This window comes from Chrysochloris asiatica, unplaced genomic scaffold (assembly GCF_000296735.1).
Source record: "Chrysochloris asiatica unplaced genomic scaffold, ChrAsi1.0 scaffold00160, whole genome shotgun sequence".
In the NCBI taxonomy this organism is placed as follows: Eukaryota; Metazoa; Chordata; class Mammalia; order Afrosoricida; family Chrysochloridae; genus Chrysochloris; species Chrysochloris asiatica.
Window position 1 is genome coordinate 2,219,512 of NW_006408678.1, and position 12,990 is coordinate 2,232,501.

General features: G+C 48.7%; 1 protein-coding gene across 1 annotated transcript in view; it reads right to left on the reverse strand.

Annotated features, from left to right (window-relative positions):
• Nucleotides 1-8,747: 8,747 nt before the first annotated feature.
• Nucleotides 8,748-12,990, reverse strand: part of STAB2 (stabilin 2) — a 241,210-nt gene continuing 236,967 nt past the window's right edge. The window contains 2 exon segments of the mRNA XM_006871122.1: nt 8,748-8,963; nt 8,966-9,871. Coding sequence (XP_006871184.1) covers nt 8,748-8,963; nt 8,966-9,871 — 1,122 coding nt within the window.

Consider the following 12,990-nt stretch of genomic DNA (forward strand, 5'->3'; position numbering starts at 1 on the left):
TGATTGTACTTTCTGGAGAATGCTCCCAGGTGGTTGGGGCAGGAGCTAACAGTCCCCTGGCCTGGCCTTCCTCGACACGTCCTGTTACACTGGGCTGAAGGGTGAGCTTTATATTGAAACTGTGATTCAGCCTTCTCCCCTACCTAGGTCCTGTAACTATGTCTGCTTTCCTGGGGCAGTCGTGCCCTCTGGAGGCCCTCTCCGTATTCCAGTAGGCCAAGATGTGAACCTGGTCTTGACTCTTGCACAGAAAATGTACTGAGTCCTTGCAGGCTATGCTCTGTGAGCTGCAGGGACGCAGTGACATGCAAAGAATGACAAGCTGCTTGCAGAAAGCTTTTGATTCTCTGAGCTCTGCAGTGACATAAAGTTTTCAGACAGTGTTTTGCTGCTATACATAAGGTTCTCAGTGACTCATCCCTCATAGATGGACTGCCAGCTCCTTCTTCCTCTTCTATCTAAGTCTGGAAGTTTCCTGAAGCCTGTTCACCATGAGTGACCCTGCTGGCTTTTGAAATACTGGTGGCATAGCTTCCAGCTTCACAGAAACATGCAAGCCACCACAGTACGACAAACAGACAAGTGGTGGACCAAGCAACAATTGTAAGGATGGCACAGGGCCTGGGCAGTGTTTTGTTCTGTTGTACAAAGGTAGGGTGCCTATGAGGCGGAACTAACTCAGCGGCACCTGATAAACAACAATAGAAACATAACGCTGCAGTAAATTATAAAGAGATCTCGAAGCAGAAGCTAATTCTCAAATTGTGAGAATACCCAGACTGCTATTCTGGTTCACGACTTCAGAGCAAACTCAGCCTCCCTGCAAGGATTTAGTGAGAACAAGCAAGAAAAGTTGCAACTCCTTTGACCTTTTGGACTCTGTGGTCTGCTTCCTGTACGCGCCCCCTGGTGGGGAAGGACAAATGCATCGGGACAGATGCCCAAGGAAGGAATGAGAGAAGAGAAAATCCCTGGTTAAGATCCCTCTCCAGGCTGTAAGAAACCAGCAGGACCAGAAGAACCAAAATGCCTGAGGAAGGTCTCCCAGGAGTTATAATACGTCTGAAATAGGAACCCAGGTGTGGCTTTCCTGTGCTCACTGAAGGAGGACAACGAGCCGGACTGGACTCTAGCTGAAATGTGTGCACCACCAGCCAGCGTTGCCCCAGGAGCGTGGGGAGCTACACATGGATCCCTGCTTTGCTGTAATGACATCCAAGGAGCAGAGGCACAGGGTTCAGTAGCCGGAGGAGGGAGGTGGCCAACACTTCCTAACTGTCTCCAACTGTCTCCCATATGGAGTTGTCTCCTCTGATGCTTGTGTGGCAATTTTGGGAGCTTGGGTGGTTTCGTTAGTGTATGTATATCAAAGATGGGCCACGGTAAAGGTCCCTGATCTGAAAAGAATTAGAGATGGCCTTATTGAGTGAACTTTTCTCCCTCTCTATTTATTCTGAACCCTAAAAGAGGGCAGCTCCACAGAGGGGCTGGTGGGGAGGGCTTGCTCGCTCGGCAGTGTTTACTTTAATGAGTTTACTGTAGCTGATGCTGCGGTTGTTGATGGTATGTGCTGTCAAGGCAGTCCGGATTCATAGCAACACTGTAGTGACAGGTGGGTTTGAACCATCAACCTTGTAGTTAACAGTCCAGTGCTTATCCTACAGCACCACACCAGGACTTCATACTGTAACCAGATACTAGCTTGGTACTTCACTACCTACCTGCCAGGCACAGAGATTAGATCCTTAACTATGTTGTATCCTTGTAATGTCATTTGTTGTAAAGGAGTTGTACTCAGGATGTTAGGTTGAATTACGATGATGAAGGGAGCCCTTCAGACCCAGTTTGTTGTTGTTAAATGCCAGCAAGTTGATTTTGACTCATAGCAACCTTGTATAGGGTTTCTGAGGAGCAGCTGGTGTATTTGAACCACTGACTTTGCCATTCAACTTTGAGGTCAAGTGCTTATCCTGTGGCACCACACCAGGTCTGGTTAGACTCCTTTTTACCCTTCTGGATTTGATTGTAAGCACAATAAGGTGCTTTTTATTTCAGAGCGGAAGTGGCATTTTGTGCATTGTTTGTTTACTCCTCTGTTTTGAGCATCCATGTTGTGGACAGTGGTGTTCAGTGGGTGCAGGGTCAATGCCCAGAACCCCTGGGTGGCACAGTCCTAAGGACGCTCTGGTTGGTGCTTTTGGCTCAGAACTCCTGCTTTGGAGCAGCAGGAGGAAGTGGGTGTATTTTAAAAAAGAAGTACAGGTTTTCATCTGATCAGCTGCTCATCAGGTGTTGACTAGGTGCCAGGCAGAAGCTGGGTGTTTACTCAGGAGTATAGTAGAGCTTCTAGGAGGCTTCAGAGAGTTCATAGGGAAAATCTCCCTTATCTTTTAATGCCATTTTCCCATAAACTTTTTGAAGTTCCCCTAATCTTGAGAAAACCTGTTTTCATCGAAAGGACCCCTGGGGATGCTGTGGGCTAGGTATTGGAATGCCAACTGCAAGGTCGGCAGTTCAAACCTGCTAGCCACTCTGTGGGAAAACGATGAGGTTGTCTGTTCTCTTTGTGAGATTTACAATCTCAGAAAACCAATAGGGTCACTAGGAGTCAGCACTGACTCGCTGGTAGCACATTTGGCAGTGGGTTTTCAGAGATGTCTTGGTTAGGTGACCCAGGCCTTGGTGGAGAAGCAGATGAGTTTATGTTTTACTGCCATTTAGGTGTGGGCCCATCTCCAGGCCATCCCTGAGTGCTGTCTCAGCAGCCTGGACAGTGTGTCCCTGCCATGTTGTCGAGCTGAGACAGAGGCATTTTCCAACTTACTTGTTTATCCTATCTAAACCTAATGGGGACAGATTTATACTTGTCGCTGTTGTGACTCAGCTGGGATTAGGGCACCTGAACCGGGTGTTTTGCTGTTGCCTGCTTGTCCAGATTGATGAAAGCGGATTGGAAGTCGGGACACAGATCAACTTTCTCTCATTACTGAATCCATTTGGAAAGTGAATGGAATAAATGATGCACATGTTAGAGGTTTTTTAGCAGGGGCTAGATTGATTTTCTGGGAATTATGTGAAAACAAATTCCTAATCCAGTGGCCAGCTGTGTCAGTTCAGCCAGGCTCACAATAGCCTTGGAAGGACAGCACAGCTCAAGTTTCCAAATCTGCTTTATAGAGGACCCCTGGCTTTGAAACTGTTTTTAGGTATTTGACTTCTAGCTCCTAGGTTCCTCCTAATGTAGCTCCCCTCCACCCTGTTTTTAAAAAAAAAAAAAAAAAATAGAACTCCAGCTTCATTTTCTGATACATCAATGCCATGTAATCACCTCTTACTGATTTGAGCACACTTGAGACTAAATTGCTAGTTACTTTGAATGCATTGACTGTGGTAATAATTGCAAAGGAGAAGGGAAAAGGAATCTTTCCTCTTAGCTAATTTTGCTTTGAATGAGCTAAACGACTTCTCCTCTTTCCTCCCAAATGACCTTTCAGCCGCAGAGAGTATGCCAGATATTGGAATCGCGTTCCACTTCCCCCAGTGCTCCTGGGCTGCTAAGGAGCCTCGTAGGAGCCCTTCATCTGGAATGCTCTCAGACTAAATGAGGCCAGAGGTAGGGTTCCTTCATGGCTCTGTTCAGGTACTAAGAGAGCCTACGTTTTTGCCTCTTACTGACTTCTGGACTTACACTTGTTGTTTTTTTTTTCTTGCCTTAGCATTTGGGAGCCTGACTCAAAAGTTCAGCTAACCATTGACATTCCCAGTGGTTTAGGGAAGAAAGTGACCGTAGTTTGTGGCTTCTCTACTGTGGAGGTTGACAGACTCTCCCTGCAAAGGGCTAGCTAGTAAATATTTCTGACTTTGCTGGCCATTCCTTGGTCCACTACTCACCACTACTCAAGGACCAGCTATGGCTGAGTTCTGTTAAAACTTCATTTACAAAACCCAGCCGTGGGTGGCCTTTGATTTGGTCCCTGGGCCGTGGTGTGCCCTTGCTCTCATGGATTGGGTTGATGCAAATGGCAAGAGTCCCTGTTGAAAGCCTGTCAGTGAATAATATGGATCAAAAGAACGTCTGTGCTGGAAGTTTGCCACATGCCTTTACAATCCTACTTCCTGGGTGCATTTACTTCTTTTATGTAGGGAAAATGGAGTCGGTCAGACTCTTTCGCCTATTTCTACCAGAAGGGCCACCCTGGTGAGTCAGTGACCCTGGTTGGCGCCATATAACCAGGGCTGTAATGTTGGCAGCATGCCTCTGGTTTAAGGCAGTATAAAGAGGGAGGAGACTCTTGGTAGTGAAGCTGAGTGAGCCTCTAACCGAGCCTGAGAGGGAGCCTGAACACTGCACTGCAATAAAGGTTATGTCTGAGCTTCCTTCGGCTACGGCTTCCTGCTTCAGACTGTCCCATTCCACAAGGAACTCTGTGAACCACACTTCCCGGCAAGACAAGTGGCGTAGTCGGCAGGATTCAGAAGAGTCACATATGGGGCCCAGTGTGCATCTGGGGGGTGGAGAAGAGGTGTGGTTGGCCACCAGTATGTGTGTGTGGTACCCAGTGACCTCCCTCCTCTTGGCTTGGGCACCCCAATGACCCGAGATGCATGGGATGCCCGGCCAGGTGGAGAAAGCTTTTTTGAGAAACAGCTCACATCACGGCAGGAGTGGTGGCCTGGGTGTTCCTTACACCCTTGCAAGCTGAAGCTGACGCTAGCCTACAGGGGGCTGCATGAACTCGGGAACAACAGGGCGAACTGGGGTGACTGAGACCGCAAGTACAAGCAGAGGATGAGCGGTGCCCGGAGCCCGCCGTGGTGGAAGTGGTGGGCTTGTCCTGGGAAAGTTGTAGCTCTGTTCCTGCACTCACACCTGCCAAGCATTCCTGGGTACCCGGGCCCTCCGGCACCACATGCAGGGCACTCCACTGCCCCTTGAAAGTTTCCCCCAAATGCCCCTGAAAGGATCCCTAGCCGCCTGTGGGCAAGTCCATGCCATTCTCGAAAGCACACAGAAGAGCAGGGCGGTTGAGGGTTTCTTCACGTTTCTTCGTCAGAGTGGACTTTTCAGGTAGGAATGGGGACGGTGAGGCTCAGTTCAGGGCTCAACTGGTGCTAAGGCAGAAGATGAAATCTCTGCAGCCAACGGCCCAGGGGGCAAACCGGCAGGTAATCTGCGAGTGATGGAGTTCACTCCGCACCACCTGTATACGCAGGCAAAATTGGTGAGTCTGGGCAAACAGTTCAGACAGATGCCTGTTGAGTTGTTGGCTGCATGACTGTTGAGACTGTGGGACTTGGTGGATGGCATTGTGTGTACTGAACAGGAGACAGGAATTAGCCTCCATTACAATGAAACCCCTACTGCACAGATGGCAGAATAGCCACAGGTATGTACAAGGAGGGCCTGCAACTAACTCTTTGTTGGACTGGGTAATGGCACCATTTGGACTAATGGGGGGAGGTCCTAGAGACTGTCAGCAAGTGGCAGTCACCTATTGAATCGGTGGAGGTTCTCCTCCCGCAGCAATTAAACCAGGAACAGCCGTTCATTTCATTGAAAACAGAGGAGATGCTCCTAGGCCTCCCAGGGCCATGATCCTTCCGCAGCAGCTGGGTCAATTGGGCCACTGGGCTCCAGTGTGCTGCACTCACTGCCACTAGTGCAGCCAGTGTGCTCGCTCGGTGGCTGTGAGGCCGACACTGGCCTGAGGCAGGGGTGAGGGTGGTAGCTCTCCGTACAGGACAGCCCGGTCGTCCTGGAGGCAGGATGAGCACTGAGATCCCTGCAGGGCTGCCGGAGCTGCCGCAGGGCTTCACGATGCCTGCAGCAGGAGAAGGAGCGCAAAGGTGCTGGCATGCGCTTCAGCCATGAGGGCAGGACCTGGGGGGATGGGGACAGGGCTGCCAGGGGCAGCACCCCATCAAGGGAGACAGGTTCGCTGAGTAGTCAAGGCAGGGTGACTCCAAGAACAGGGAGGAGACTGGGAATCGGCTGTGTGGTACCCCTGAGGGGACTGAGGCCTGGGTTGTGTGGTACATGGGGACTGGCAGTTGGGCCATGCAGTGCACCTGAGCAAACCAGGAACCGACAATGGAGTCTCTCTTCTGGTTTGACTAGGGAGAGGGCTGAGGGACCCATCTGAAGGGTACTGGCAGGGACCAGAGTCTGCATGCAGAATTGGCAATCCGCTGGTCCCCTTCTAATGTGCAGAGGGCCCTGGCTGTGGTAGATACAGGAGTCAAGTGTTCCTTCCTATATGGTAACCCAGGTACATATAGGAGGGATGTGATAGACGGATACAGGGGCGGGCTGATTGCCTCCTCATACCTGTTAGGTGGACGTATCCCCCGTCCCTGAGTACATCCTGGGTGTGGACGTGTTCAACAGGGCCTGTGGCTGAAGACTACAGTTGGAGAGTTTCACCTTTGAGTAAGAGTTGTGGAAGCAGTGGTGAGGGGCCATGCGCTCAAGCCCCTTCCAACTCCCAACGCCCACGTGTATCACAAACGTGATAAAATGAGTTGGAAAAGGTGGGGATTGTACGTCCACCCCAGTCCTTATAACCCCTCATGTGGCTGGTGCAGAAGCTGGCCAGGACTTGACGTATGACAGTGGACTACCAGGAATTAAATAAGGTACCTCCACCTGAGGTGGATGGCCTTCTGGCCCTGTGGGGAAAGGGCCTCAAAGTGGGCCTACAAAGTGCCCCCCTGGTAACTTTGTAACAGGAATGGGTTCTCGTGTTGACAGTGGACCTTGCAGAAGGAAACCCAAGCCATTGAACAATTAACAGGTGACCCCCTCCAGGAATTGTGGGCATCCTTGACTAGTGGCTAGCACACAGCCTAGGCAGTAATAATACGGATTGCATGTTTCTTCCTAGTATGTTGATGTTTATGTTGTGATTTGTGGATACAGCTCCTCACTCCTCACACAGGGATGCTCGTGGAAGATTCCTGTCGTGCACATTGTGAGGCGAGAACCCCTGAAAGGGGTGGAGTGTAGGGAAAGTAGAGTCAGTCGGGCTGTTTCGCCCATTTCTGCCTGAAGGGCCTCCCTGGTGAGTCAGCGGCCCAGCTTGGCGCCATGACAGTTGATGCTCATGTAACCAGTGATGTAATGTTGTTGGCAGCAGGTCTCTTTTGTTTAAGCCAGTTTAAAGAATCTCTCAGTAGCGAACCTGAACGAGCGGCCCGAACACCGCACTGCAATAAAGGTTCTGTCTCACCTTCCTTTGGCTCTGCCTTCCTTCTTCAGATTGTCCCATTCCACAAGAACTCTGCGAACCACACTCCCCGGCAAGACCTGGTAAATACAGCAAAGTGTTGTACTTGTGACACATGGCACATAATCACTTCATTTTTTGAACTCGAGCTGCCAGGCTCGGATCTTAGTTCAATATACCTCTTGTACTCCCAGATTCTCCTTCAGAACAGAAGGACTTATTCCCCCAGTTTTTGCTTGTGCTGCTGGCCAACCTATAGACCAACCTACCGCTCATCCCAGTAGCTGCTAGTCCTCTTTGGGCATTTCATCTGCTGAGGAGCCCTGCTTCCCCCAAGGCTACTTTCCCTGGCTGGAGCAGCCTATAATCCCTGACTGGTCTTTGGGAGTACAAAGGCTTCACCTCCTCACCCCAACACCTGTTGCAGCCTTGACTGTCTGCCTGACAGCCCACCTCCCTCAGCCAGCCCTCTTTCTTTATTCCCCTTCTCCTGAGGGTGGATCCCAAGAGCACTCCTGTAAACTTTCTGCACGTGACCTTGGCTGACCTTGCTGTTTCTGTACTTGAGAGCTGCAGCCTTGAACTCTGACTTAGCCAACTGCTTGCTAATTATTTAGTGGAATGACAGATGTGCCTGTTTGGTATCAGACACAGTAGATGCAAATTAGGTAGACTTAACTATTTATTCTGAATGTGGATTTGCTATTTATTCTAATTGTTGATTTTTTGTGTTATGTGATTTTGCCAAATAAAAAGTTTGCATTGTATGAACAATTTATTGCAAGTCATCTCTTTGGTGCGCGTAAGTCAGTGGCAAAGCTGTATCCGGTTCTCATGGACCCAGACCCAGATAAAGACTCTCCTTTGGAGAAAGGGTAAACGGTTACGGGGTTCTTTTTATTATCAACCCTTCACTTTTTTAATTTAAAACATTTTACTGTGTATTGGGTGTAGGGTTACAAAGCAGATCATCAGTTTACCATCCAGTAACTCATACACATTTCACCTCACCTCATTGATTGCAGTTCTCTCAATGGAATGATCCCATCCCACCTTCTTCCTGCGTCTTCTGTTTCTATTCCTTTTCTCCTAACCGTTCTCACCTTTATCCTTGGGCAGATATTGCCCTTCAGCCTCACCCGTCCCCAGGAGGTACACCTCCCTGTTTTTTCAGAGTTTGAAGACTAGGCAGTTCATCTGTAGATAGAAAACTTGGTGTTTGCGCAGCCTCGGAGGGCAGCAGGTCGTGGTGGTGGTCTCCTACCGGCAACTTCCTCCTTGAGAACAATGAGAAGCTGAGGCTTCATGTGTTGGGAAGCAAATTCTCAGGAAGGCCAGAAATTGGAAGCTTTTTTTGTGAGCATTTCTTTATTGTTACTTTAAAAAAAACATACAACTGTACCTAACTTTGTGAGCAATGTCTCTGAAAACCTAAATTACATAGGCTTAAACAATCCTCTAAGAGCAAGAAGCATCTGCAGCAGTGTGCATGGAAGGGACAGCTCGTGCCAGCTGACCTTTCTAGTCAAGAAGGCTGAGGTAGACATAAGGAAAATAATCTTGGTTATTAAATTGTAATCCAGGGATCCCCACAGAGGCATCCAGTATACCTGCAGATGCTACAATATCCAAGTGTTTGAAGATGGAATTGAGCACTTCTCTTGAACATCTGGGGGATGACTTCTCAAGAGGTTATAGGAGCACTGTCTGGAAACTGACAGGCAGTCCATATGTGAGAGCACAGACTCCACAAACACTCTCAAGGCCTTGATGTGGATCCAGGCAATAAAAGCCTCACTGAAGTTCACCTTGAGCCAGTGCAGCAGGGCACCATGCTGTTGCTTCTTACCAAGTAGCAATCTGCTCATTTCTTCCCTTTCCTTTTTAATTTCTTTTTCATCATAGTGAAATTCACAAACAGGGAATTTGTTTTCTTTGACCTTGGTCTTGAAATCATCAATCACTTTTCGAAACAGAGTCACCGTGAAAAGGCCACCTTCATTGTCCTCGGCAATCACTTTGGTGGATCGAGGTACCACCATGTTTGAAAGTGGTTCATAGGTTTCTTGCCATTGTGTGTAGTGTGGTTTGAAAACAACAACCAGCAGTGTGATGATATATTCAGAATCCAACACAAAATCGTCTTTGCTCACAATGTCGCACAGTGTCCGACTGAAGAGGTCGCCTATGGACTTCGCCAGATTCGTCTTCAGCGTGTTGTAAGTGGCTGTTCGAGATTTCAGGTCTGTCTCAATTTGTGCTAGTTGCTTTGCGAGTGTAGCCACCACAGTCAACAGCGGCTGCTTTGCAGGGTATTTGGCCACGTCCCATTCAAAGTATGTCACAAAGGATGTTAAGTCAACTCCGTTGGCCTGGAGGGTCTCCTGAATCTTCACCTTTGCGTCTTCTGCTACTTGTACCACGCTCTGAGCCATTCTCTTTATAAGGCTTTCAGCAAAGGTATCGAGTGTCCCCAACTCATCAGAGAGACCAACAAGGGAATCCAAGGGCCCCACCTTGAAGTCAGGAATAGTAAATTTGGTATTATAAGACAGGTTGGACTTAGAAGTTACAGTATTCATCTTCACCAGAGCTTGTAAATTTTCTTTATCGCCTGGGGCAGAAATTAGCCAAATTCTGACATGCTTTCAGTCTTTTATCCAGTGACTGATCCAAACAGGAGCATATCAGGCTTAGGCCAAGGTTAGTGGGGGCTTGGGCTGTGCAGAGAGAGCCATGCTAGGGACTCTGCAGAGCAGGAGGCAGAGTGGGCAGTGGAGACACGCAGTGCCCCAGCGCAAGGCCTGGCCTGTTCCTGGGAGGCAGAGGCTTCTTGGGTGGCCGGCACACTCCACAGGAGTGTTTTAATGAGGGGGGAAAAAAAAAGAAAGAAAAGCTGAATTTACAGTAAATGTTAAGTAGTTGGAATTCTTGGGCGGTGCAAATGGTTAACAGGCTTACAGCTAATTGAAAGGTAAATGGGTTGTCTACCCAGAAGTACTTTAGGAAAACAGTCTGGCAGTCTGCTTTCCCCAAGTCCTCCTTGTGGTGGACTGTCCGCTCTGACATACGTGGAGACACCAGAAGTCGCAGCTGACTCAATGACCACTCATTTTGAAGTCCGTGTACTACTGGGTTTTGGATTTATAGATACATATTTTAAGGGCTAAATGGTTTTATTTTTAAAGGCCTGTAATGGTTAGGGTTCTGTGACAACTTGACATGGCCAAGATTTCCAGAGGTTTAGCTGTTGGGATGTGCTGATCCTTGTGGTGATGAAATCTAATACGGCCGGACATAGTTAACGCTGAGGAGTAGTTATGAGCAGCCAATCAGTTGAAAGGATGATTCTTTGAGGGTGTGGCCTGCTCCTGAAATAATAGACACGTGTGCGGGACTCTTGCGCTCTCTGTTCCCCTGGGCACCTGGGACTCTGCACTTGTAAGCAATTTTCTTAATAAAGTGGGCTTGCTTCTCTAGAAAACCTGGCCTAAGACAATGCCTTAATGTTCTTGACCCCTCATTATGCTGATTGCTTACTCTCGTTCCTGTTGCGCACTAGGATAAAGTGACCTTTCAGTACTCTTTCAAACCTGTGATGGTGGTGTTGGTGCTCTTGCTATGGATCTGCCCCACATTCTATCTGGGGTCATTTCCTGAACTTGGCATTGATCCCATCCTTCAAGTTGTCCAATAATGAACTACACCTCTTCTTGGAACGGGGACTTCTTCCCTTGCCTTGGAGTTGGTGAAGCAACTCAGTGAAACACTCCGTGCTCCCAGAACTTTGGACTTGGTGCAGCAGGAACCGTGGCGGTGTACAACAAGATTATTAGGACTGTGTGGGCAACAGAGTGGCGTCAGGATTTCTGAGGAGTGGCTGGTGAGTTTGAACCACCGACCTTGTTCAAAGCTTAGGTCGTTGTCAATACTGCTGTAAACATGAGACTGTGAGAGAACCTTCATTAAGGAGGTTTCAGACCTTAAATGGAGTGTAGAGCCAAGAGCCCTCTGTGGGACCCCTGGGCGCAGGGGGAGGCGGGAGGAGAGCCCGGGACTGGAGAAAAGGAGCCTTTTTATTCAGCCGCATTGTCTGTGGCGTTTCTCTGTGCCTCCTCAGCTCGTCTGTACAAGTGGTTTGTGTGTGTGTATGTCTCATTCCTGTAGATATTCCTGTAATCTCATGAAGAAGCTAAAGTATAAATGATACTAAGGAGGATGGCTTTACGTAGAGGTGCATTGTGGGACACCGGAGGCACATCTGAAACCTATACTTTCTGTAAATTGCCGGCCGGTTCTGACTCATAGTGATTCTGTATAGGATTTCTGAGGAGTGGCTGGTGAGTTTGAACCAACAACCTTGTGCTTCAAACCAACCTTGTGATCAGCAGTCCAGTACTTATTCTACGCCACACCAGGACTCTTTGTTGTTGTTAAGTGCTGTCGAATTGGTTCCGACCCATAGCGACCCTGCATAGGGTTTCTGAGGAGCAGCTGGTGAGCTTGTACCACCAATCTTGCGGTTCAAATGACTTTGCAGTCCAGCGCATTAACCCACAGCATCACACCAGGACTCTTTAGAAGTTGCCTCCATGCCACATCAGTTTGCTCAAAGATAATTCCTCCCTGGCTACATTTAAGCTCATTTCTCTTAGAATCGTGGCATGTCAGAATTGAAAGTGGTAGGAAATTCCCATGAGCTCTGGTAGCGTAGTGGTTACGAATCAGGCTGCGAACCTTAAGGTCAGCAGTTCTAAACTACCAGCCGCTCCGCGGGAGAAAGATGAGGCTTTCTGTTCTAGTAAAGACTTACAGCCTCGGAGGGGTCACTGTACTAAGTTTGATTAAAAAAAATAATAAACCAGTTTCTTGGGCATTTTTGTCACTGAGACACCATGTATGCTCCATAGGGGCTTCAAGGCCTTTTGGAAGCAGATTGCTAGGCTTTTCTCTTGAAGTACCTCTGGATGGGTTCAAGCCGCCAACCTTTCCGTTAACTGTTTGCCTCACCCAGGGACTCAGGTCTCACTGGAGGTGGTGGACATTTTAGCCCTGCGCCTTGGGGCTGTGGACCATAGTCCCTGCCGTCTTCAGGGTTCTTCTGATTCAGCAGAGGCAGCCTTGGTCTTCTTCCATTTCTTCATCCTCTCACTCGTGGTGTTTTCACCCCGGGGCTGTTTCTCTCAGGGGAGAAAAGGCTGCTACAGGTGAAAGCTTAGTAGGAAAGTACAAGTAGTGGTTTGAAGCTTTTTAATTGTACCTAACACGAGCTAGCATAGTGGTTACGAATCGGGCTGTGAACCTTAAGGCCAGCAGTTCGAGACTACCAGCCGCTCTGTGGGAGAAAGATGAGGTGTTTTGCTCCCGTAAAGATTTACAGCCTCGGAAACCCTGTGTAGGGTCGCTATGGGTCGGAACCGACTCAACAGCACTTAACAACAACAACAACACGAGCTAATGTGTCAGACTACAAAGGTGTTTGAACTGCAAGGTTGGTGGTTCAAGCTCTCCAGTTGCTCCTTGGAAACCCTATACAGGGTCGCTATGGGTTGGAATCAACTCGACGGCACTTACCAACCAACAACACCACCTCCAAATGGAGTCCCTGAGTGGCAAAATGGACTACTAACCAAAAGTCACACTTACTTGACAGGGTGGCACTGTCAAATAAGCACTGGGTCACAAGGTCAGCAGTTCCATCCCACCAGCTGCTCCTGGAAACCCTGTATGTGATGGCACTTTAAAACCACCACCACCAAAAGGC